Source organism: Lytechinus pictus, chromosome 10 (genome assembly GCF_037042905.1).
Source record: "Lytechinus pictus isolate F3 Inbred chromosome 10, Lp3.0, whole genome shotgun sequence".
NCBI classification, from domain to species: Eukaryota; Metazoa; Echinodermata; class Echinoidea; order Temnopleuroida; family Toxopneustidae; genus Lytechinus; species Lytechinus pictus.
The window spans coordinates 33,012,836-33,039,922 of NC_087254.1; the positions used below are offsets into that span (position 1 = coordinate 33,012,836).

At 35.3% G+C, this 27,087-nt stretch overlaps 1 protein-coding gene across 1 annotated transcript; it reads left to right on the plus strand.

The window, feature by feature from the left end:
- LOC135155746 (aconitate hydratase, mitochondrial-like) lies at nt 1-25,511 on the plus strand. The gene is made up of 21 exons (XM_064105875.1): nt 1-63; nt 1,144-1,290; nt 1,675-1,785; nt 4,204-4,284; nt 4,818-4,910; nt 8,400-8,558; nt 9,331-9,382; nt 10,870-10,968; nt 12,224-12,328; nt 13,363-13,454; nt 14,149-14,254; nt 15,189-15,282; nt 15,650-15,787; nt 16,327-16,438; nt 17,390-17,512; nt 18,107-18,262; nt 18,805-18,902; nt 20,051-20,144; nt 21,450-21,582; nt 22,407-22,528; nt 23,429-25,511. Exons 1-21 carry the CDS (start codon nt 10-12, stop codon nt 23,567-23,569), a joined length of 2,310 nt encoding a protein of 769 aa, XP_063961945.1. The 5' UTR covers nt 1-9; the 3' UTR covers nt 23,570-25,511.
- Nucleotides 25,512-27,087: the final 1,576 nt, after the last annotated feature.

Here is a 27,087-nt window from a genome sequence, read left to right on the forward strand (position 1 = left end):
AAATCCCTCATGGCTGCAGGCCTTAGGGCCAGGCTGCTTCAGACTTCAGCAGCTGCAACTCAAGTAAGTTTTTTTTCTTCTGAGAATTCTTTTATCTCTTCAAGAAGTGATGCTCAAAATAACACATAGTGGCAGTGATTTTTTGTTGGAAAAAGTGTCTTTTACATTTATTTTTGATAACCTGCATTCTGTTTCAAATGAAAATGGAAATTCTGTTTTTCATACACATAGCAAAGATGTGAATTCTGTTTGGCGATGGTTAACTTAATAAATTTTCATATTAAAACCAAAGAATCAACACAGATTTTCTGTGTTGATTTACGTGGTAAATTAAAATCTCTGTCCCTAAACATAACAGAGAGTGTTTGTAATATAAAGATTTGCAAAAGAAGAAACCTTTCTACTTCATTTCATAGTAAAGCCTTGTTAATGATGTTTGAAGAATTGCATGGTGGTACGGATAATGGATAATGGTGCAGTTATTATAGGGAGTTCATCCTGAAAACGATGCTTTTAATGCAAGTTTCTTTTGATACAAGTTGCTTTTAATGAAAAGTAAAAAATAAATAAAAGGTGAGAAAGAAATATTTATGAAGGTTTGTTGAAAATCCATGAAAAAGAATGTCATTTAGGAATTTCAAACTTTACAGTCACATGCATCTCCCTACAGTGTATAACTCATCAGGATATAAACTCCATACCTTCGCACATTTTTTATAGGTCTTAATGATCGATTTGTTTTTTCATGTGTCTATTAGCATTAAATAATATGTTTATTTATTATGTACTCAACATGATATCTTAAATATAGTGTAGTTAACAGAATTACATACTTTCTGGGGGAGCTGATCACAATCTATAACTCTGTTATTCTGTGATGGATTTTTGCTAATACTTCATTGATAAAGAAATTTTTATCAATTTTTCAGCCTTTTTACAGTCTAACTTGAAAAAATATGGCTGTATAATTTCATGTACTGTTCTCAGTGAATGATCAGGTTGTGAGTAGAATTGTTTTTTCTAAGCAAATATGGTTCACATCTTTAACTTATAATCCTACCTCCTAGATTTAAATTCAGAATTAGTTCTTTGAATATTTGGTATAATAAATCACATGTGCTCAATGATTATCTTGATTCCTAGGTTGCCATGAGTAGATTTGAACAAGACAAGTTTATTAACTACGAAATATTGGATGCAAACCTGAAGATAGTGAAAGATAGACTTCAAAGACCATTGACCCTCAGTGAAAAGATTGTTTATGGCCATCTTGACAACCCTAAGGAACAGGTGAGTTATAAAAAAAAGTGAACATACCCACCCCACCCCCCAAAAATATATATATATATATATATATTGTGCAAAGAATGTAATTGATGAATACTCTGCTTTATATGTTTATTTGATTCTAAATTTTATGATGTGTGTTAAGATTATATGAGTTTTACATTCATAACAATAATAATTTGGTTAACCAAGATTGTTACAGTTGTATGGAATTTTTTTTTACAAAATAGTTTGTTCTTCTTGATAATAGGAAAGTCATTAGAGTGATATTTCTGTTGTAAAAAGGAGAAAACAGTTTAAAGGATAAGAGATCCTATATCAGTTGAGTAGATGACAACAATTTATTCATATCTCATAAATTGAAATCATGTACTTTTTATTTAAAAGGACATTAAGCGTGGAGAATCTTACTTGAAGCTCAGACCAGACCGTGTAGCTATGCAAGATGCTACTGCCCAAATGGCTATGCTACAGTTCATCTCTAGCGGTCTTCCAAAAGTAAGTCATCTATAGCATTTATGAATGATAATAATAGTTATGATAAATGCGATTTATTAGGCCCCATATCCATCTCTTAAGAGATGCTCAAGGCGCACAAGTAAAGGGGAGCAAAACAAAATAACAAAAATCTTCATTGATAATTGAGTTATAGAGGTAGGTTTTTGGCTTAATCTTAAATTTTTTGACACAGTTGCTATCCTGGATCTCTTGTGGGAGGGAATTCCATAGCAAGGGCCCCACATGGATGAATGCCCTCCCACCTAGTGCTGCAAGTCAGGCGGCAGGGTTCGGCAATTTTTTTCTGAACTTTGGTTCGGTTCGGGGTAAATTATTAACATGTAAAATAAAGATCGCCAACCCTCGAACACATAATCCCAAGAAAAATCTGTCATATATTTATAATAAATTTTGTTTCTAAAAAGAATAGTTATAAAAATTGTTGCAAAACTTTTATTTATTTTAATCTAAAAAAAAAATTAAGAGTCATTTCTACTTTCATTTTTAAAATGAAATAAAAAAAACAAAGAAAAAATCTTGATAACGAGAGAATCAAGACAGAAACAGCATTACAAAGATCAGAATTTTTTTTACAATGTCATTGCAAACGCAGCTTCTCCGATTGGAAAGTGTTGATCGGGAATGTCGAAACAGTAGACAAACAACCTCCACTCAACTGTTATTATACTGGTAAAATTCACATTCCAAAGAATATGAAATGTTTTAGAAAGTCCCTATTTTCTGAAAAGTGGTTATATCTGGTCAATCAATTACTTTAGAAAAATAAAATATCAGTCCATTCTTGGTCCAGAAAGATCGACGCTACGTGACTTCAAACATATTTCCAACACGAAAATGAGTACATGGGAATGTACTGTGTATTTTAGTGTGTGAAATCACTCGGCGTTGATCTTCAGAACCGAGACGGAACTGATAATTTATCATTTCATTTTCAGTAATTGACCAGATTAAACCTCTTTTAAAAAAATATTGACGACGGAAAAACGTTTCAAATTAGGAATACAAATTTTACCTGTATAATAGCAACTGAGAGCAGGTTGTTTGGACTTCAAGTTCCTTACCAACCATTTTCGGAACGCGATCAGGGAACATGCGTTGATTTGGTTTGAATTTTTATCTTATCTGTTTTTTCTACCCTCATTCCTTCATCTCTTATTTATTTATCTTTTATATTAATATGGAAATTTCAGAAGGTGAAATATATATACTTTACCATTACTTTGTCAGTCACAAGGAATTAATTTATGTCTTGTCTTTTTTTTTTTTTTAATACAAATCAATTAAATGTACATCCGATGACAGCAATACGTAATTCAACTACACTTTTTAACTGAGTTAAGCTTCAAATGTTCCCACATTTTATGAGGAAAAAAATAAATTCATGTTTATAGAAAAATTTGAAACTGATAAAAATTCAATAAAAGATGAGACCGAAGCTGTCATACTTTGTCATTTACGAGGAATGAATTTATGTCTGGTCCTCTTTCTTAATTAAATTTCTTTTTATTAAATACAAAACAATTAGGTCCGATTACGATCAGGATCGATTACGGCAATACGTAATTACACCACACTTTTATACCGAGTTTAGCTTCAAATGTCCCCTCATTTTATCAAGAAAAAAAATATTCATATTAATAAATTATTCTTAAGTTGATAACAGTTCAATCAAAGACAAGATGGGAGCTTTCCTAGTGGATTTTAAAAATATTTTGTGTGGAATTCTTATCGTGCACAATCACTAACCAATGAAAATGTTTTTTTTATTTTAAACTTAAATCTATGAAGTCCACGCTGTTATGCATATTAATTTGCAAAATTAAAATGCTTATTTTTTTTACCGAACCAGCGAAGCATGCCTTTGCGTTCGGTCCGGTTCGGAAGTGCCAAGTTCAGCGAACTTCGGTTCGGCAGTTCGGCTACAGCACTACTCCCACACCCCACATTGTATATGTTTATATGATAAAGGTCAATAATAAGGTGGAGTATGACCTTATATCAGTAGTATTCCTCACAAAGTTAATTATCTGTCAAACTATAGAACTAGTTAAAGAACTAAGAAATTCAGACACATTGCATTGAACTTAGAAAAATTGGACTATCCCACTTTTGCACAAGAGCAGTATGGGTCATTCGTAGAGTCGTATGTAACTTAGGCTATCTTGAATACTGTAAATAGACCTTCTGAATTGCACGCAGTAAATAAGATCTTGATCTGAAAATCAGTTTTTTTTTAAATGTGGAAGCAGTGATATTTGAACCTCTCATCTACTGATTGTGGGTCAGGGACTCTACCACCAGGCCATCACTGGTCTATTGCACAGTCATAATGAAATGAGCATAAAGAACATCTTTATGGAATGTCCTTTGATGTGTTTTCTAATGTGTTTTCTTCAGGTTGCTGTTCCATCCACCATCCATTGTGATCACTTGATTGAAGCTCAGGTCGGTGGTGAACAGGATCTCTCAAGAGCCAAGGTAAGGAGGGACCCACTCTTCATCTTCTATGACATGCCTCAGAGGCCTTGCTACTGTGTTCAGTGCTGTAGCACTGCACACATTTTTGCTTGAGATTTGTTTTTCCAGTGGAAATTTGTTAATCAGCTTTTTCATAACTCATTTTTTATAATCAGGTAAAATCTTATTTTTAGTATTAAAAGTCAAAGGTATGTAGTGCCATACATTAGCAAAAATGCATTATAATCATAATGATTATATTATGATATGAGTTCATTAATAAAGATCGTATTCTTACTTTTTTGGCCTTGATCAATTATCTTATGAGTCTAAAATTGTGGTTAGGCATTATCTGCTAACCTTTCAAAAAACAATTTCATTGTTTTGTTGTTGTTTTTTTGGTGGGGGCAAATTTTTTTTTCTTGCCTATGCAGTATTCTTTTGGACGCCTCATATCAGATTAACTTCGTATATGAAATGTTTACTGAGCTTAGTTGTGCAATGTCTGAATAAGCCTCAACATTCCGTACACTGTATTTCTTGATGATTTTCAGAACTTGAACAAGGAAGTGTACAATTTCCTGGCCACGGCAGGTGCTAAGTATGGTGTAGGTTTCTGGAAACCAGGCAGTGGTATCATCCATCAGGTGAGAGACACTTATCTCTTGTTTCAAATCGGCATTAATACCTCAGTCACATTTCCCCTACGGTGGCCGTTCGCGAGTCGAAAACAGTCGTTATAAAAATTTTTTGTACCAGCTACTTGTAGGTGGTTTGAATAAAAATGAATAAAACAGCTGCTTTCGACTCATCGTACGGCCACCGTAGGGGAAATGTGACTAAGGTATTAGTTTGAATATTCCGATTGGGGGAAAGGAAATTGCCATTTTAGTCATATATTCCTATATTTGTCAAATATTTCATGTAGTTTGAATAGGAACTCTAGATCATCGAAGTTCTGAAAATTTCTTGATATTTTTTCCCTAGTTTTGGCTGTCAGTGTAGGAACTATGCAACTCTAATTGAAGCAAAGAAGTTCTTTGGTGGAAATTCAAGGAAAACGTATCAGACAATTGATATGAATATGATTACTGAATGTTAGATTTTCTGTTGGATGAATGAGTTGTGTCATTTTAATGTAGGTTTGTTAGGGACTACACCTACATTTGCTGTCTTGCACACTTAATGACTACAATTTCACATTTTCAGCATGTTGTTATTGCAGATAATTATTTTTTTCTTTTGTGAGGACCGACATTAAAACCATATATTATCAGTCTATTGTGACCACTGCCTTGTGGGAGATAAATTCATGCTGGGTATGAAGTTGCAATATTAATGATATTGAATTGTAAATAGGACAATTGCCCCAATGACCCCTTCATTTGTTGCAATGTAAACCATTAGCTGATTTGAGATTTGCATCTTGATTTTAGTGACATCACTATGTAAACATACTCATAGACAACATTGTGTATTGTTAACCCTATCTAGGCCAGGGTATTTTGGGAGTTCATATGGCCGGGGGGGGGGGGGGGGGGGGAGGCCTCCCAGGCACCCCCTTGAGATCTCGGCCGTCGACCGCGCGATCGCGCCGAAAATTGGCACACAGGTTGTCTGGGATATAATCTACAATATTGTATAGTAATTTATTTCATGCGAATTGTTATTAAGTAATTATGCTAATTTATACGTAATTACAGTCCGACCTCTCTTATCCGGCCTCCCCTTATCCGGATCTCTCTATTATCCGGACGCACATTTGCCGAGATTTAGTACGTGAGTAAATTGAGATGGCAATCTTAACTCAATCCTATAGGCAAACTCCCTTTGATTACATATATTTTTCAATATAGTCTACCTAAAACAACATTATTTTTCATGAAAATATCTCACCCAAATCACCGAAAGAACTTAGGCAGGATAATTTTCCAGGAAAATGGGGCGCAATGTAAACATTTCATCACGTTCTCTTTTTGTTTCCCGGGAAAAACAACACATGTCTCACTAGCTAACGCTAGGCCTCAATACGGACAGCGCCATCTATCATGTTTAAGCCTACAGTCAGTGTAACAATGGCTGACATTGCGAAGCTGCGATAGCCGCCGCGATGATCTTATTGTAAAACTTAGTTTCATCGAGTCATTCATTCTCTTTCTTTCGAAGTATGCTCGATTTATACCTCAATCATTTGAGCAGGTAAATTATCCAACAGTTTTGGCCACCAATCGATTTTATTTCCGTAAAAATACCGCCTATAATTTGCACTGACACTGCAGTGAATACTGTCTGTGTATGCCCACTAAATAGACTACGTACAGCTTCTATTGCGGAGGCAGCTGCGTGTATTTAATATTGGGTCTCCCAGATCCGGATAAATCCCTTATCCGGATTGGTGCTGGTCCCAACATGTCCGGATAAGAGAGGTCGGACTGTAGTATGCAAAATCATACTTTTTCCTCTAACTCCATAAATAAAGCTCCAAATGTTCTAATTTTTGGCATAGAACCTCTTTGTGGTGTTCTTAGCAAGTTGACATGAAAAAAATTGTGATATCAGATCAATTTCTTATGTATTATATTGTTTTTTGCAATTTCTTATGTATTTCTTTGTTTTTCGGACCCTTTGTTTTTCATTGTATTTTTAATGAAATTCGTTGGGTACTCTTCTTAGATCATAAACAGTATAAAATACATACATTTAGACCAGCGAAACTAAAAATAATCATACATTTATGATTTTTGGTTGAAAACACAATTTGCATTGACTTTGTACACAAAATCACGTTTTTTAGCAATTTTTGGTCTGACATGCACTTACATAATGTTGCGTAATTTCGGAACCGCGTACCCGGGTGATGCAAAATTGGTCTCAAAAGTTGCGCAAGACTTGAAAGTAAAAAGTCAGCGAGCAGCGCGGTAAAAAAAAATTGCGCTGCGAAAATATCGGGTGACTCGTTGAGGGGGGGGCCTCAGAGGCCCCCCCCCCCCCCGGCCTAGATAGGGTTAAGGCAACACAACATTCTATTCTTTTGGAATGAATCATGAATTGATGAAAAAAAAATTTGTATTTTACTTTGCATTCATTTAGATTTTGAGGAATGATTCTCTGTAGCATGATTGATCAATATTGTTGATCATATTTCAAAAGGCTGCAGTTCCAGCAAGAGCAACAGTATATTCTCAGTGCTTTAAGAGATAGGTGCCTTATGTATGCAAAATGATTAAGGTATACTTGTTCAGGCATTGATATGGTGATGGCTGTATGGTCCTGTGCACAGGTGACATGTCACATGTCATCTTCCCTCATGCACTGAGACAACAGTATGAGTCACCTACAGGAATGCAAGACTGGTGATCCTTTCTATTCCTTGCCTTGACAGTCTTACTGCCCATATTGTGGGGAGTGAGGCTCTGGCAGGTGTGGTTGGTCACCAGTCTAAAGACAGCTACAGGTGTAGGTTGTGTGTGATCATTCCCCACAGACCATGGGCAATCTATGTATGATGCTGTCTACATTCATAATGCATTGCAAATTGTTTTATTTCTATATTTTGTTCTTAATCTTACGCTAATCACATATTCTAAGTATGCATTGTTTTCAATGTACATGTACAGTTCTTCTCTAAAATTGTCTTATTCTTATGGGAATTTGTTTTATAAGGGGATATTAGTTTCATTTTATTTTTGTTTTCTTTTTACCAGTTTACAGAGAAATAATAATACCGTTGTATAGAAAAAAGGTTTTATGATGATAGAACCTCCAGAACATGTTGTGCACTTTGCAAAGTTCTACATGATGTACATGTAGGTAACCGATGTGTTTGTGGCATACTTCCCTTTCATGATATTACTGACAATGAGTTTGTTGATTAAAGTAATTAACTTACATAATTAATAGCACGCATGTTGCTAAAGGTGGAAGTAGTTTCATTGTAAAATTCAATTTGTCTGGTGAATACATGAGAAACATTTTAATTAGACTCCTTTTAGAACTGAGCCAAGCCTTAATAATTCACTTTCAAGCTTGATAAACAGTGTTTTGAAATATGATACAACTTTAGCCTAAAATTTGATAGAAATAAGAATAAGGAGGAAGTTTATTTTCTTTTCTTCTTCTACCCCTTCAAATAATAGATCATCCTTGAGAACTACGCTTTCCCAGGTGTACTACTGATTGGTACGGACAGTCACACTCCAAATGGAGGGGGGTTAGGAGGTGTTTGTATCGGAGTTGGAGGGGCTGATGCTGTAGATGTAATGGCAGACATACCATGGGAACTCAAATGCCCAAATGTAAGCCAAGTACCTCTTTTGTATTATTGTATTCAAAGTACCTCATGATTTATATTGATTCTTATGTGGCAACCAGTGGTATTTCCCCCTCATGTACGTTTCACAATCTCGAATTTGACAAGTTGTCTTTAGTTTCAATTGCCCCTACACCTTTTTCATTTGCATTTTTATTTGAAGTTCAGAGTGTTTTCTGTACACAATTTATTTTCATTCGTAAAAAAAAATATATCTCTGAAATTCAATCTTTTGGTTGCCATATGGACATTTCAAATTCAATTTAATTAAGATGGATGTATCTTTTTATCTGCTTTACCAGAGTTTCTATACTAACATATAAATAAACAAATTACGGTTTATAAATGTTATTTCTGTAAAGAGATATATTGTAGGATTTTGTTTTTATTATATGTAGCCATAGAATTGACTCATGAATAGAATAGAGTGATTGATACTCATGGATGTTGACAAAAGCAGATTTTTACCCACTGCACAAGTTGATTCAGTATAGTAGTGCATTTCCCATAGACCATAACCGAAGTTATCCCTGGCGTAGGGTGAAATGTGTTAGTACGTTGGATGAGAACAAAATAGATGTACACCCAAGAGGCCATCTATTTGTAGAGCGCACACGTACCAGTTTATTAGGTGCTCCTATATTTCCTTAGCTAAGCCCAGCAAGCAATTTTGGTGCTCACAGCTCACAGAATTTCTACCTGTTAAGTCACCAGTCATTTTCTGATATACCATCTATCCATAAACCTTGTTATCGTAGGTTATTGGAGTGAAATTGACCGGTAAACTCAGTGGCTGGACCTCACCTAAAGGTAACTTTTGTAATCTTTGAAGAATTATACCTTGTATTTAATATTGTTTAAGTGGACATGTCATGGCTTTTTTTCTCATTGTTCCAGTATTCTACAAATTGAATGAAATATTGCATGTTGTTGCAGCATAGTACATTACTTGATGTAATATTCCTGGATTATTACACCATTTGTTTTTATGAACTTTGTATTCTTTCCTGACCAAAGTTCACTTATCTTGTTCTAGATATATAATGGGCTTCTGTGCATGACAAGATAGTCCTGTTTGTCTTGCTTGATATCAATAAAGCCATACATGTACTACAGCCCTTCTGACTTTTTTCATATTGTGTAGATTAGTTATAATATAGAGAAGTGTGAGGAGTATTTGTGATACAATTTTTTTGTTGGCATTTGGCAGCTTCTGTAAATACTTGTAGTATTGATTCATTGATTTGGACTGGAGATGGTATTTTTATTGCCAGACTTAAGCAAATATCCAAGTTCACAGTTCATGAATGATATTTATATTTTATCTAAGCCATTGACTAGCTTCTTTCCATCACACAACTTTGTCTAGATACAGAAAATTGCATTAATTCGGCAAATGTAATGATTTTAAGCTACTTTTTATGGTTTACCAGTGAGGCAATTTGAATGGCACAGGATATTTAAAACTCTAACCCCATCAGTACATGTGCCTTATCAGTATCATGTCCCTATACGAAACCCCAACATATTTTTATTTCATGAATTAATGCTGCGCAATGGTATTTGATATTATCAAAATCATGCAAGATTGAAGAAAAAATGAATATTCAATAATGGTTATATGAATACATGTTGATATATCGCAATAACACAATATGACCAAAACATTGTTGATTTTGAAAAGTGAATCACTTTTATTGACCACAAATGCTGCTCTGTATTGCTTTTAACCAACTAATAAGAGCTTTGAAAGTTGTACCAAAATGCCTGCTATTCACATATAAGCTCAGATGAAAGCCTTTCCCCCTTTCTTGCTCTCACAGAATTGTAGCTCATTATGAATGTATATAATGAATTTTCAGACTCAGTGATACATTGTGTTATTTGCTGGTGATAATTGACTAACATTGAAATTAATTATCAACCAGCACTATCCAGGGCCCTGGGAAGGATTTTTTTTTTACTGATATAAATCTGACAAGCTCCACAAAAGAGGAAAAAAGGGTTTTACTAAAAATGAATGTCATTTTGGTCCTGAGATATTTGACAAGCAAAAAAAAAATGGGTTTCACCAAAAAATGAAGGTCAGTTTTGTTACATTTATCCATTTCTTCACGCCTCCCACAGTTCGAGGGGATGCTGCCTATGGAGAATAATACACGCAGCACCTCTCAGGAAAATCTTGGGTGCTTCAGCAGATTCCTAGGGCCATGGCACTCCTGAACAAGTTTGATAATAGTTGCACAGTCTCCAATGAACATTTTATTGCATTTTGTATTCTATCTTGTATTTTGTAGATGTTATCTTGAAGGTTGCAGGAATCTTGACCGTCAAGGGCGGCACTGGAGCCATCGTGGAGTACTTTGGACCTGGCGTTGACTCCATTTCATGCACAGGTAAGGTATAATTGCCAGGGCCCTCTTTCATAAAACTGTTTATCACGACAAGCTAGTGTTATCAAGCTTCTGAAACATGCCATTTGATTGGCTGAGAACCAATTTGTTGTGAAATTATAGCATAGGGAGTTTTGTGAAACAGGGCCCAGTGCTATCAATACAGAAATTAATCTTTGCCGAGTAGTCTTTACTCAGTTCAAGTTGGCTTATATCACAATGTTATGGGTTTGTCCAACAAGGCCATATCCACCTTGTTAGAAAATTGCCTTTAGATCTTAATATGTTTTGTCCAATGCCGTTGATCTCATCCCATCTTGACTAATACCATTAGAAGCATTTGGTGGAACAACCACTTTGCCTACTTACTATTTTTATAATTTCCAGTTTGCATTTTCACCATGCTCATTTTGTTGATTACCTCTTGGACAGAAAACAGTTTTTGTTAGTACACAAATTGGCCATAAATTCCATATAAGAAAAATGAAAGCTACCAAACAGGCAATAACCAAACTTCAAAAGAAAAGAAAAGGAAATTAACCCAAATTAACCCAAGAAACTATTAGACCTGGGGTCCGTTTCATAAAGTTACAACTGTTGTAACTGTGCCATTATGGCAACTACCATGGCAACAGGGCTCAGCAGCCAATCAAAATCAAGGTTTCCATGGTAGTTGCCATAATGGCAAAGTTACAACAGTTGTAACTGTTTATGAAACAGGCTCCAAGTGATGATTAAGCCAAGTTATGACACCAGGGCCCAATCTTACAAAGAGTTACGATTGATCCAATCAACCATAACTATGGAAAGCCAACAACGCCAACATATAAAATACATGGTTCTTCAAAATATTTCCTAGATATGCTGTATATTCATACATTCATAGTTTTCTTGAAAGTTCAGTGTGCTTCTCTTTATTTACAAAGGACATTTTGGAATTTCCTGAAAAAAATTAAGCATTGGTGGATTTCCATATACCTGAGGTCGATTGGATCAATCGTAACTCTTTGTGAGACGGGTCCCTGATAACAAGCAGACCAACACATCAAAATAGCCATAGAGGCTTGAGGTGATCTGGGAAGAAGACCCCGGGGATATATCCTCATTATTCTAACTCAAAGAATCAATTGTAGAAGGAGTTTGTCACAATTATATTAGTATGTCATCCAACCAATTAAGCTTATAACTTACCAGTTTATTCAATCAGTTCTCATACCTAACTTTACACAATACTTTTAAACAACCATATTTTCAACAGGAATGGGTACCATCTGCAACATGGGTGCCGAGATCGGTGCTACCACGTCCATGTTCCCTTTCAATAGCAGAATGAAGGATTACCTTGTTGCTACCAATAGATCAGGTGAGATGCATCTTCTGTATCTATCATCTATGTGCCATCAAAGAGAATAGTTTGCAAGAGACCCAATACAGTCCAATTTTGCTCATGCTTTTTTTACTGCTGCATTTGTAAGACTGAGCTAAAAGCAAATGTTCAGATATGTGGCATGGATAGGCTAATTCAACATTTTTTAAACATGATATCAGTGAGAATAATTAAAGGGGAATCCCGCCTTGGCCATAAAATGTTTTGTTGGGAAGGAGAAAAATAAATTAAACAGATTGGTGAAAGTTTGAAAGAAATCGGACAAGCAATAAGAAAGTTATAGCTGCTTTAAAATTGAGATCACTAATAGTATGTACATTTCAAATTGGCAACTGGGTAAGTAAATTATGACAAGGGGCAAGGACAACTTTCCCATAGGCCATGTACTTTATTATCAGGGATTTGTGGTTATCTCCTAAGTACCCATTCCCCTGGGGCAGTAATCTAAATTTAACCCAGGTAGTATATTGTTTAATGTCCTCATGAAAGAAAAATATAATTTGGAGTAAAACTTTTGGAAAAATGACATTTTAGCCATACTATGTATAAGAGTACATGGAAGAGTAGTCCTTGCCTTACATCACTATGACATCCCATATGCGGCCAATTTGAAGTCTCCATGAGTATAGTGATTACCAATATTTACAACTTTAAAAAATTCATAACTTTCTTGGTGTTTGTCCAATATTGTTCAAACTTTCACCTATCAACTTGTCTGATTTTTCTTTTCTTATAAAAACAAGTTTTTATTTGGGTTGGATTCCCATTTAATGTATTCTAGGCCAAAAACAACTTTTTCCATTTCACTTTCAATTTTATTTTGTCATTATGAATTTCTGATTTGTGTAGTGTTATCATGTTTTGCAATTCAAAGTACATACCATGATTCAAGACTAGCTTGAAATGTGATATGTGGTCAACAAGAACACACTCAAATAATATCACTCTCCATCATATTCCTTGTGCCCTAAATAAACTTTATGCCACTTCAATGAATGATTTTTCCGTAGAAATTGCTGGACTGGCTGATCAAAACAAGCATCTCTTGACGGCCGATGAAGGAGCTCAGTATGATCAGGTCATTGAAATCAACCTTGATGAGGTAAGCCATTTGGGAGGGATAGAGAGCGCGTATGTTGAATGAGGATGAGATTTGGAGGAGGCAGGGTTGTAGAGATGATTTGAAGAGGGTCGTGATAATGGTGAAGCATCAAACTTAATTTCATTACTTTTTTAAGGTAGTCTTATTTTGTTTTGCTATATTTGTTTTAGGAATTTTGAATGAATTTCATTGGGTTGTTTTAGACCAATTGGCTTTATTCCAGACTTTTCGCATGTACTACTGGAACTCTCTGCAACACACCAATTCCTTTGAAATGCAAGTCAAATCACAATGGAGAGCTGAGAGGTTTTGAAAGTTGGTGGACCGGGATAGCATTGGAATCTCTTGACTCTGGACAACAACATATTTTCAATTGTTCATCTGGTGCAAAACTTTGGGAGATCTGCTGTCCCAGTCCACCAACTTTCTACAAAAGCCTCTCAGCTCTCCATTGTGATTTTAATTGCATTTTCAAAGGAATAGATGTGTTGTAAAGAGTTTCCCCATAGTAAATATGAAAACTACCTATTGCAAACTTTTATAGCTTATTGCTATATAGTCAATACAAGAAAGTCAAAATATTTTAATTCATACCACATAAAGTGAGTAATTGCTAATGAATTTGCAGTTCTATCGCAGATGAAGAGTTGATGTTAGGTGAAAATTTGTTTTTTGTTTTGATTGAACCTTTCAGCTTGAACCCCTGATCAATGGACCATTCACACCTGACCTTGCAAACCCTGTATCAAAGGTTGGACAGGTGGCTGAGAAGGAAGGATGGCCTCTTGAAGTCAAAGTTGGTTAGTCATTAGTTTACTTTTTAGTAAGGCTGGGCAATATTTGGATATTATCAAAATCATGTGACATAAAAAAATATTGTATATTCAATGAGTATTTTTTATGATTACGTTGATATATCGTGGTAATACTATATACAAAAAATATTGTCGATTATGAAGAAATCAGTCAATATTTATTTACCAGAAATGCTGCTCTGTATTGCTCTAAACCAGCTCTGATCATTGTAAGCTGGTACCCAAATGCCCGCTATCCTACTATTCATGGACAAGCACCAATGAAAGCCTTTCTCTCATTTCCTTCTTCCCTGCTTTCACAGAGTTGCAGTTCATAATAAACATATATCATGAGTTTTCATACTTGGCAATATATCTTTTTATCAGCGACATTTTGCTTGCAATAATCGCTGAACATTGACCAGTACTACTTTTTACTATCCTTTTTTAGTAGTGTAAATGTGTATGACATTTTGATCATCTGACAAGCCAAAATCATTTTGATTACTGGTGCTATTTCATGATTGCAACATACATGAAGGTAGTAATGTTATTGGAGTTGATGAAGGTGATTATTGTTAAAGAGGTGATGATATGAAAGATAATGAGGATGGTTGTGGTGTTCATGATGACTGATTATGATGATGGTTTGAAAAGGGTGGTGTGATAATGATGGTGATAATAGTAAAAATGACAATGACGATCGATTCTGAGATTGATGATGGTGACTGTTATGATAAATGATAATGCATGTTTATGGTGGTTATGGTGGTTATGCTGCGACTACTATTGATGCTCTTGTTATTAATGATGATGTTGAATAGTGATAATGTGGATGAAGTTGCTTATACTACCATCATCAGTCTCTTCATCACAGTAAATGTCCGTGTCATTTTCAGTATCATTGGATTTATAATATGAAAATGTATTTTTCTTGCAGGTCTGATTGGTAGTTGTACAAACAGCAGCTACGAGGATATGAGCAGGGCAGCAAGCATTGCCAGGCAGGCTTTGGATAATGGTGTCAAATGCAAGTAAGTAAAATAAGTGGCATACAGAACCACAATGGTTTTCACTCATAAGAGTTTTCTGAGGGCTCTCCCTTTACCCTATGTGAGCCAGATGATTTTTGAGACCCATCTCATTGCCAGTGGGCAGTGATACCAATTTTTTTTTTTTTTTTTTTTTTTTTTGGGGGGGGGGGTGAAATGGTGGAAAGCATTCAAAACATTACAGTCTACAAAAAACTGTCAAATTTTGTTTATAAGTAAGTAAAGCTCTCTGGTGGAGAGAATATATTTATTTAAAAAAATGAGATGGGGGTTCTAATCTAAAGGAAAGCAAAATCAACTTCTATACATAATTCTATAAGTCACCAATTGTCCAACTCTTTGTTTACAGGGCAGCTTTCACAGTCACACCAGGCTCTGAGCAGATCCGAGCTACCATCGAGAGGGACGGTCAAGCGGCTACCCTCCGTGAGTTTGGTGGCATCGTCCTCGCTAATGCCTGCGGTCCTTGCATTGGGCAGTGGGACAGGTTAGTACTAAGCGTAGATTTTGATTAGATATTTTTTTAATTCATCACCAAATTGGTCAGATCATGTGCACAGAACGCGCACTATCAGTCACACCATAGGACCATGGTCAGACTACACGTCAAATATCATGTGTGTGTTGGCGTTTAAGCATGACTATAATCACACTTAACTCGTTGTGAAACACCCTCCAGGATTGAATGTATTTGAGGCAAACCACAACATTTTGAATGATTTCCCTGCAATGAATAATATAAACCTGAAATGGTTTGTATTGTATTGTTCCGACCTATAATAGATATTGATAATAATATTTCACTTTTTATAGCGCTTTAGTACATTAGAAGGATGTTCCTTTTCAGATATATTATTACCCAGGTCATGAGATCTTGGCATGCCTGCACACAATGTATGCACTTTCTCCACTCCTTGGTAGCATTCCAGAGTTACAAGACTCAATTGCTGGGCACACCTTACAGACTTTCACATCCTACGAGGTACCCATTAACTATAACGAAATGTATATTTCTTCAACCCACAGGCAAGATGTTAAGAAGGGAGAGAAGAACACTATTGTCACATCGTACAACCGTAACTTCACTGGACGTAATGATGCTAACCCTGCCACCCATGCATTCGTGGCTTCTCCTGAGGTAAGGTCACTCGTACGCCAGTATTTTTTTTTTACTTCTTCATATTGGGAAAGAAGACTCGTATGCGTGAAGTCATGAATTTGGTTTCAAACTATTGGTCTGAAACCATGGGCTATGTGGATTTCTGCTTAATTATGCTTAATTCGGTGCGTGTATTAAGCGATCTTCCAAAAATTGACATTTGCTTTTTACTTGAAGCCTGATACTATGGATGCAGCTTCAATGAGACTACCAAATTTGATTGAATATGCACATTCTTTATATTGATTAATTTACATAATTTTGTAACATGTTACCAATTTGTTGGCCTTAAACTGAGCGATTTCGCAAAGTATATACAGGTACATCTCACCTCCATATGTGAGACTTTTAAGGTTTTTTTTTTTCTTCATTGGAATTTCTCAGCTTGTTTTCCATACTTAACATTAAATTTCATGTGGGCATTCTACAGAAATATATATATTACGTCAATTACAGTTGCAAATTAAATGTCCCCTCTACCACATATTTTTGCTTGGATGACAAAGAAATGTAATTGTACCAAACCCATTAATCTTGGAATGGTTTTAACAAAAAAAGTTCAAATTTGTAAAGCAAAAACTAAGAAGTATTTCTAAACCTATTTGGATATTTTTATCATCACTCAGCAAGGTTCTCAGTATAATCTCTTCTTAAAAGGACCCAGGGGAGCATTTCATGGATAAAAGGTCTGTTTTATCTGACTGTTACCATGGTAACATCGCTTTTCAGCCAATCAAAATGTCTTATGAAAATGTTGTTGAAACACTCCCTGAAATTTGTGAACATGTTCAATTTCATGCAATTCAATGTCTTCCAGTTAATTTGTTCATTCAGTGCCCATACAGATATCCATAAATTCACACTACTTTATGAAGTATAATTTATCTTCTATTTTGACTATGTACTGTATCTTTGTGTGTATTTGTACAGGTAACGACAGCCCTGGCCCTTGCAGGTCGTCTTGACTTCAACCCTGAGGTAGATGAGCTGGTAGGAGATAATGGGCAGAAGTTTAAACTCAAGAGCCCCTTTGGAGATGAGTTACCAAACCAGGTAAAGTTTTTATATCGTGCCTCAAATTAACTATTCTGATATGTGCCTACAACTTTGATCATACTATGGATTTGATCTGGGCCAGGATAGTTCTTTGCTGCAATCCAAAGGCAGATAAGATGTGATTTTTGATGTAGACCTTGCTTGTATCATTCATGACTCATTCATGCCCCCTGTCTACGCCCTTTAAATTTGTCTTTCCAATACTGCTTCCATCATCCATAATCTGTTTTTTTTCTTACAGGAAGTTGATCCGATGGGGGATCTGTTTCATAAAAACTTGCAATTTGCCATCATTGTAAATAGTTTAGAAACTGTGATTGTGATTGACTGATGAGTACTCTTACCATGGTAGTTGCCATAATGGGAAATTTACCAACTCTTTATGAAAACAACCCTGGGACACAACTCTGTATGAAAACATGCTTAGGACATCATCCAGCTGCCATCAAGAAATGAATGGACCTAAAGGAGGATGTTAACCCACCAACCAGCAGTTGTCCCCAGTTCTTTCTTGTACCAAATATGCCTCATTTTCTCCTCCATTATGCCACTATGCTTGCTAATCCACATTTTGTCTTTTAATTAATCCAGGGCTTTGATCCAGGCCAGGATACGTTCCAGCCACCGCCTAGTGATGGATCGGGTGTGGCCGTTGATGTAGACCCAGCTAGCAACCGTCTCGAGCTTCTCACTCCCTTTGACAAGTGGAATGGACAGGATCTTGAGGATATGGTTGTTCTTATCAAGGTCAGCAAATCATTTACTCAATTATTTTTTTTTTTTTATGGTCCATTAATTATGCTAATATGTGTTCGTCTGTATTCCAATTATTATGGTGTTGAGAAAGGGATTTTTTTTTCTTTTTCTAAAGTTGTATTGCTCATGGAAGACCTCCGAGAAATGGGGCTTACTTGACAAGAGGTAGAGACTCTTGCAGAAAATAGAAATGTTGAAGAGCTTTATTGATGCCTGATGTTCTCACAGAACAGGTGCTACTCAGTCTTAGGGGGTGTTGCAAGAAAATATATGCAATCAATCGCAAATATTCTGATGCAATTTACAATTCATTGATCACTTTTACCTATAACAAATAAGATTACACCCCTTGGTTCATAGAGTAGATTAACAGTCAATTGCAAATTTGCAATCAATTGCACAGCTTATGCTTGATTTCAGGAACGAAAATAGACTTGCAATTGATCGCAAGTTTCTTGCAACACCCCATTAGTAATTATTGCCCATGAAATTTTGACTTGTCATTACGCCTTTTTTTTCCCCTTTCTTTTTAGGTTCAAGGTAAATGCACAACAGATCACATCAGCTCTGCAGGACCATGGTTGAAGTACAGAGGACATCTTGACAACATCTCAGATAATCTTCTCATCACGTAAGCTCATTTCTTTCGTACTTGATCTTCCAGTGGGGGAGCATTTCTTTCATATTGTGAACTGAGTGTTGTTGATTTTTATTTTGTTAAAATAATAGAAAGAGTAATATATTGATTCATTTAGCACATTTTCCCAGAGCATACAAAGTGCTGTTTAAGGCACTAGTGTAATGCTATGTTATGTTATTCTAAATATTATATATTTTTGCATTGTAAATTCTGTATTTTGATTTAGCACAATGTTGACATAAGCTCTCCAATTTGTTATTCAATTATTCAGTATGCATAAAAGGCTCAGGCACGATGTAATGCAATACTGTTTCTTCAATTACAATTTATTGGAATGCTTGGTTTGTATTTTCATAAAAAAATGAAATTTGAAATTTAGGAGTTCTATTTTGTGAACTGATGTGTTAAAAATTGATAACATAATTATCTTATGAGGTTGATAATTTGCTTTATATATACGTTCATATCATGAATGACATTATATCACCTACAGAAAGTCTTAAAGGAGAATGAAACTCTTGGAGCAAGTTAGCTTTTGTGAAAGCAGAAAAATCAAAGAATAAGATCAACAAAACTTTGAGTAAAATAGGACTAGCAATAAAAGAGTTATGAGCATTTGAATGTCGAGATCACTAATGCTATGGAGATCCTCCCATTGGCAATGCGACCAAGATCTGTGATGTCATACACGTACAACTCTCCCATTCGGACACTGAAAATATACCCCAAAACATCTCTTTTTGCTCATTCTAATCATATGACAAACGATTCATCAATGATATAATGTTGTGAAACCTCTGTACTTGTCATCTCATAAAGAAAACACCTAACCTTGTGATAGACTCTATAAAAGTGAGAATATAAGTGAAATAAGTACTAAAGTAATGAGGGAGTTGTACGTGTGTGATATCACAGATCTTGGTCGCATTGCCGATGGGAGGATCTACATGGCACTAGTGATCTCAATATTCGAATGCTCATAACTTTCTTATTATTCATTCAATCTTCCTCAAACTTTCAACAATATGTTTCTTTGATTTTTCTCTTTGATATGGATTCAGCTAGTTTCAAGGGTTTCATTCTCCTTTAATGATCTCTTTGATTAAGTTCTAATGATCGATGATTTCTTTTCATAACAGAGCTACGAACAGTGAAAACGGAGCTATGAACAGTGTGAGGAATCAGTTGACTGGAGACTTTGGTGAAGTCCCAGCCACTGCAAGGGATTACAAGGTAAATTTCAGATTATATTTAACCCTAATTCTCCCAGGGGGGGGGGCCATAATGACCCCCCCCCCTCGACAATTTTCGTGATATATCTGCTGCGCAAAATTTTTTACCTCGCCGCTCACTGACTTTTTACTTTCAAGTCTCGCGCGAATTTTGAAACCAAATTTGTGACGCCTGGGTACGCGGTTACAACATTACGCAACATTATGTAAGTGCATGTCAGACCCCAAATTGCTCATAAACGTGATTTCATGTACAAATCCAATGCAGATTGTGTATTAGCCAAAATTCATAAATGTATCATTATTTCTACTTTTACTGATTAAACTTAACTAATTTTATCTTGTTTATGATCAGAATTAAGTCTGGAACGATTTCCATCGAAAAAACAATAAAAAAAACAAAAAGTTAAAAAAACAAAGAAATACATAAGAAATTAAAAAAACAATAAAATACATAAGAAATCGGTCTTGGTACCAGAATTTTTTCATTCACAATTGTTAGGAATGCTATAAAGAATATTTTCACCAAAAAATAGCATTCTAGGAGCTTTATTTAGTGAATCAGAGCAAAAAGTATGATATCATGAATCAATTAGCATAATTAATTCATATAAAATAAAAATATAGATTTAGATTTAGATTTTAGATTTAGATTTTATTTCCGTTCAACAATTTTTTCAAAATATAATCAAAGTAACAATACATATTCAATATAATCGATAATACAGACAAATCAATGAAATTTCGTAACAAATGTTGAATATAAATTAAACAAAACTACAATTTGTTGCAGTAATATATCAATGAAAAGAAACAAGAAATGAACAGAGGGACTTGCCAAGAAAAGCAAAAGCTTGTAGAGAAGATATATGAATTCAGTGAAATTTACCAATGATGCAACTGTGTAGATTACGTCATTCTCTACCATCATGCAAATTTTCGTTGTGATCGCGCAATCCCCGGCTGAGATCTTAAGGGGGGGCCATAATCCCCCCCCCCCCCCCCCCGGAATGACAAGAATCAAAATACCCTTGGAGATTTAGGGTTAAGCCAAGGCTTCTATTCTGTAGTGTACATTCTGTAACAGAACCAAAGGAGAAAATTGATAAGGGTATAAAATTATCAAAGGGACGTCAAGGCCAATCATTTACCATCCAGGGCCATGGATTTAATGGCCTTCAATTGATTAACCCCCCCCCCCCCCCGAGTCTCGACTGTCTTTGTAACGTAACTATGAATGACAGACTGCTCTCCACAAAGACTTCTATTTATCATATTTGATTTCCCTTGTTTTTGATATCCACAGGCCAAGAACACTCCCTGGGTTGTATTTGGCGATGAGAACTACGGAGAAGGTAGCAGCAGAGAGCATGCTGCCCTAGAACCAAGGCATCTTGGTGGTCGGGCCATCATCGTCAAAAGCTTTGCTCGTATTCATGGTGAGTACACCTTTTATCCCTCAGTATATTTTGGTATTGTTTTACCAAGATCATATTTCACACACAAAAAATACTTTCGTGATTAAACTCTATTAATATACCTCTGTGTTGTATCAAGTTTTCAGTACTGAGGAATATTATCCAGTTCCATCAAATCAACTATTTTGTGCTTCAGACTGCCCCTCCCTTTTCCAGTCTTCAATACATAACCACCGAGCAGCCAGCTCGAAAGCTTAAGGTCCATTTTACCTCAATATTTGGTATTGCTGAGCTGGAGACAGAACTGTCAAAATCAAGTTATTTGACACTGTTTTAGATGTTAATGTATGTATGTTATAGTGTACCATTACACAGAGCCAAATTATCTTCATATTCCAATGCCTAGGGATGAGATCTTTTGAAGATCAGTGATTTAACCTGTTATCTACTAGAACTTGATGGTCTTCTGTACAAAACCTATGGGAATTAACAGAAATTGGTATTCAAGAGGTTAAACAGTGCTTACTGGAACTGGGTGTTCCCTGTACAAAACCAAACGGAATGACAGAATCAGTATTTAAATGGTGCTGGTGCCTACTTGAACTGAATGGTCCCCTGTCAAAAACCTATGGGAATTACAGAAATCACTGTGTTCAACAAGTTAACCCATTGCCTACTGGAACTGGGTAGTCCCTGTACAAAACTAGAGGGAATTACAGAAATCAGTATTCAACAGGTTAACATAATGCCTTCTGGACTTTGGTGGTTCCCTGTGCAATACCGAAGGGAATGACAGAAATCAGTAGTTAATGTTTTAACAACAAGTTATTTATTCTTCATCACAGAAACCAACTTGAAGAAGCAGGGCATGCTTCCTCTGACATTCTCCAATGCTGCAGATTATGATAAGGTCAGACCTGATGACAGAGTATCACTTAGAGGATTGGCATCATTGGCTCCTGGAAAGGTAATGTCTCCTGTTCAAATCTGATTGGATTGGGGTTTGTGCAGCGGTTGGAAGAGGGGGGGGGGGCTGGCTTAGAATCTGTGTAATGGTTGCTGGTGAAATACATAGTTCTCATCACATCAAACTATGCCCCCCCAAAAAAAAAAATATATATATATAAATACGTAAATGAATAACAATAATGATAAGAATAGTTACATGAATGAATAAGTAATAAAAATTACACGTAAATAAATGAATGAATGAATAAATAAATAAAAATAAATAAAGAAATACATGAATAAATAGATATAGAAATGAATAAATAAAATACATAAGAGAGACTGTTTTTTCCTCAAGAACCTTTCAATATAAATAGAGGTAGCAATTTTTTCTGCATTCAGTCAATGTTAAGATAAATTTCTTTGACATAAGGGGAGAATTTCAAGCTTTTGACAATTAATGATATTTCATTGGTCTGATATCAATTTGGGGGAGTAAAATGATGATGTTGATGTTGTGTTATTCATTTCATACTTACACCAAATTATTGCAATGAAAATTCAATGAAAAATCCTGATTGTTGAATGAATATTTATGTTCTTACTTGAGAGTAAATTTAATATCTTATGTTTGACATTATATAAAAAATATTTGATTTTTTTTTCAGCAATCTGTCATCCTGAAATACATGTATCTACCAAAATATAAAAAAGAAAATGAAGTGGATGTTATATGCCTATGTCAAAACAAAATATTCTTGAACATGCAACTGTCACAGAAGTGGTCCACTTTACTGCTCGGAATTGACACAGCCTTGACAAAGTGTTGGCATCTTTGCACGCTTTTTACTTAGGGAAATACGAGCCTAGGCTGTATGCATGTATTTAGCTTTTTTCTCTTTATTTCTCCTTTATGCAGCCTGTCGAGTGCGTATTGAAGCACCAGGACGGTAGTTCAGATACCATCCTTCTTAGCCATACTTATAACGAGACACAGATCGAGTGGTTCCAGGCAGGTAGCGCCCTCAATAGGATGAAAGAGGTCCAGTCGGCGTCATAGCAATTGACCAACTCTCTAATTTCTCTCTGAAAATATCTTGAATGTGTATTATCTATAGAAAGCAATTTATTGACAGGTATTGTATATTTTATCCATGAAACGCTTCACTAAGAATGAAAATGCAGTGCAAATTTTGCATATGCCTTTTTTAATTTGAAGGTTTTTTGTTAAGAAGGTGACTTCCTGAAGAAACATATCTATCTATTTTATGCATCAAAAGTGTTGTTTTTCATACTGAATTCAATTATTAGCATTATGCACTTATGATATGATCCTGGCTTAAGAGTTAGGTTTTTAACCTGTATGCATGCACAAAATTCAAAGATGTATTTTTCAATAGACAAAAAATGTAAATTAGATTATTAGAGAGAAACTGTATTTGTAATAAAGAACAGTATTTTGAAAAAGTTAGTCTGCTTGCCAACTTCTCTTATTTTGAAAATATGCAGAAAGTTCAGTGATGCTGGCAATCCAGCTTATATCTGTCATTATGTGGTAAGATATGTTTGCCTAGATGTTACCTTGATTTGCATGATTATATCATAGAACAATTATGTCACATCTTCATCCCTTGAGAAACAGAAGGGTGTTACTCCCATTATTCTATGCAGTGTTAAGGACCTTTTGACTCTGTTATGGTTATCTACCTGTACCGTCTTTGGCTCTTCGAGGAAGCCTATCAGTTTGGACAGTGGTATTGTGGAAGGTGATCATTGCATTGGCTGATAATTACCCTCCTACTTGGGACCTATAATGAGTGTTTTAGCTCTTCGTCAGTTGATTGGAATTGATTCACTTCTTGAAGAATCAAAAGAAAACAAAGCAATGAGGTCAACATTATTTGTAATGTGATGTGAAAGTGGGATGATGTGCTTTGGAGAGTACATGGGAACGACAGACTAGTTCATTATAATTTTGGATATGATTTTAAGCAAATCTATGATGCTTCGATGAGAGCTTCTCAAATGTTACCCATCAGATTGTACATGATGTTAGATAATGGTTTGGTATGAATCAATGTATTAGTGATAGGTTCAGTTAGGAATGTGTTTTTTTAGAAACTTCACATATTATGGAAACCATTGAAAGAACGTTTGTGAGGAAAACATCTTTCAACATTTCTGAAAACTCTTTATATTCCTTCTAACATAGGACATGCTTCATGAAATCTTATTTAGCAGACATCCACAGTAGTGCTATATCGATTCTATAACGCATGCCTCTTGGGGGTTGCACAGAAAGTTAGCGTATTATGATGGTTTTGTGAAACCTGTTCCTGGTCACTATTCCTTCAATCATTCATTGGTTTTTATAACCTCACAGACCATACTGAATCACTGATCCACTTATTTATCATTGTTTGATTAATTGATTGGCAGGGATGTAGTGGAAGCCACATTTTGGTGGCCTTGGTTTGCCTCAGACCGAGTCGCATGTACAATGTCATTGGGAGAATGTTTCAGGCCTCGTGATTCACAATGTACAGACTCGACTACATCCTGTTGATTGGTTGGCTGGTTTGCAGTTTCATTTCTGAATAAAATGAAGAAATATATGTAATATGTACATTATAATCTGAAATTTTTATTTGAATTGTCAGAGACGTTATTTATGGAAAGTACAGTGAACCAGCCAATGTATTTTGAAAAATTTAGTTCAGATTTCCCCCATATAGGGGATTTCCGTATTCAGATGCTGGCCATAAGTCCTGCCCAACCTAACCAATTTGATTACTTGGCCATATTCTTGAAGTTGTGACCAAGTACTCATGTTTGTTTTTTGTGATAGGGTTGGGGGGAATTCCCTTTCTGACAGAATGTTGATGTTATTGTGGATGGGTTTACGACATTGCTATTTCACAATGTATGCAAGAAGTCTATTATGAGGTATGATGTGTGCATAACAATACATTTGAAATATAATGGACTCGGTCCCAAAAATATATTTGTATGTTTGTCTTAGTTCTTTTGAAGTACTCATTTTCAGACCTTAGTTTTTATATAAAAGAGGTTAAAAAAAGGTAGCCAACCAGATGTACTTCAATGAGTCATGTGTGTGATTTTCATTTTTGTGCTAGCATGCACCAGTGCACAAAGTGAATTGCAAAAAAAAAGCATATCATGCACTAATAGCTCTATGAAATGGCCCCCTGCTCTTATTTCCTTATGGTGATGCAGGTATCTTGGTTATTTACATTGTTGAGCAAAATCACCTGGTAAGCCTCTTGTTTGTCACACCAATGATAATAACCCAGGGTCCACTGCATTACATTACCATTCACCTGTGCATTTTTTGTATTATATTGTGTTTGAGATTATGTGGACTAGAGGAACACAGTAAAACCATTTTTCAGAATAACTAAATTTAATCAACGATGCTAAAGGTCAAGTCCCATACACATTTAGTTTTTTTTCTATTTAATTCTGTGGGATTTTGACAATTTTTATTGATTCCTGATTAACGCTTTTCCTGATCTTTGAAACCCCTCTTACAAAAAATTGAGGCCTTAACTAGCATACTACTTACATTAATGAACACAACACTTGGATCATTTAAAGTGAAATCATATTCCCTTTATAGGACCTTTCACTTACGTCTAAAAATAAGATGATATTCAATTATACTTTATATAGATGTTGTTCAAGACAATCTTAATATACAGTATTTATTAGAAAACTGAATTGCCTATGTTAATTTAAAGTCACAATCATACATGTAAAAGAAGTTCATGTTGGATGGAATCATATCCATCACTTTTCTATTCGATGAAAAATTCCTTTTACATCTCGACCATTTACACACCTGCAAAAAGTTTTTATTAAAGGGGGAGTGAACTATGTGTGGTCTCTCATTGACTTTGTGTTATAAATACATAGTCTTAAAATATACATTTTCAGATATCTACTAATACTACAGAGAATAAATTGACCTATTTTATTTGTATAGAGACACTGAGAGAAAAAGTAATTGTTTTGCCACTTGGTAACATAGTTATTGTGGTATAAATATATTGAGTAGTTAATTAGCATGTTATCATTCAAGTGGGTCTATATATTACTAGACTACACTATCATTATGGGTCAGGAAACTGGCCAGGCCGTATGAGTAGTTGAGGACTCGAGATGGCGCTATTGGTTTGTATCTGCTTTAAAGGCAGATACAAACCAACAGCCTCAGCAGCACTACCTCAACTACTCAAATATGACCAGGTTGCTTACCCATGATGTAACATTCTGAGCTATGCAGTCTTGTAATATAGGCCCACTTGCCAACATGCTACTTCTCCATTCAATACATTAAAAAATGTTACTACATCGGGTATTCCTTGAAAGTTTCTTTGAATGAGAATCATTGAAAATGAATTTCATTGTTAAAGGAGAAGTTCACCCTGATGGTTAGCTAAAAGCAGAAATTGGGAGAAAAATATCAGATGAAATTAAAATGTAAGATGAAATTCTGTCCAAGAATAACAGTTATGAAAATGTATTTTTTTTTGTGACGTCACAATCGAGCAGCTT

Excerpts from the sequence above, each read along its gene's own strand:
- LOC135155746 (XM_064105875.1), top strand. The coding sequence starts at position 10 with ATGGCTGCAGGCCTTAGGGCCAGGCTGCTTCAGACTTCAGCAGCTGCA. Across the intron at positions 10,969-12,223 it reads TGACTCCATTTCATGCACAG|GAATGGGTACCATCTGCAAC; the intron begins GTAAGGTATAAT and ends TATTTTCAACAG. Across the intron at positions 21,583-22,406 it reads AAGCTTTGCTCGTATTCATG|AAACCAACTTGAAGAAGCAG; the intron begins GTGAGTACACCT and ends TCTTCATCACAG.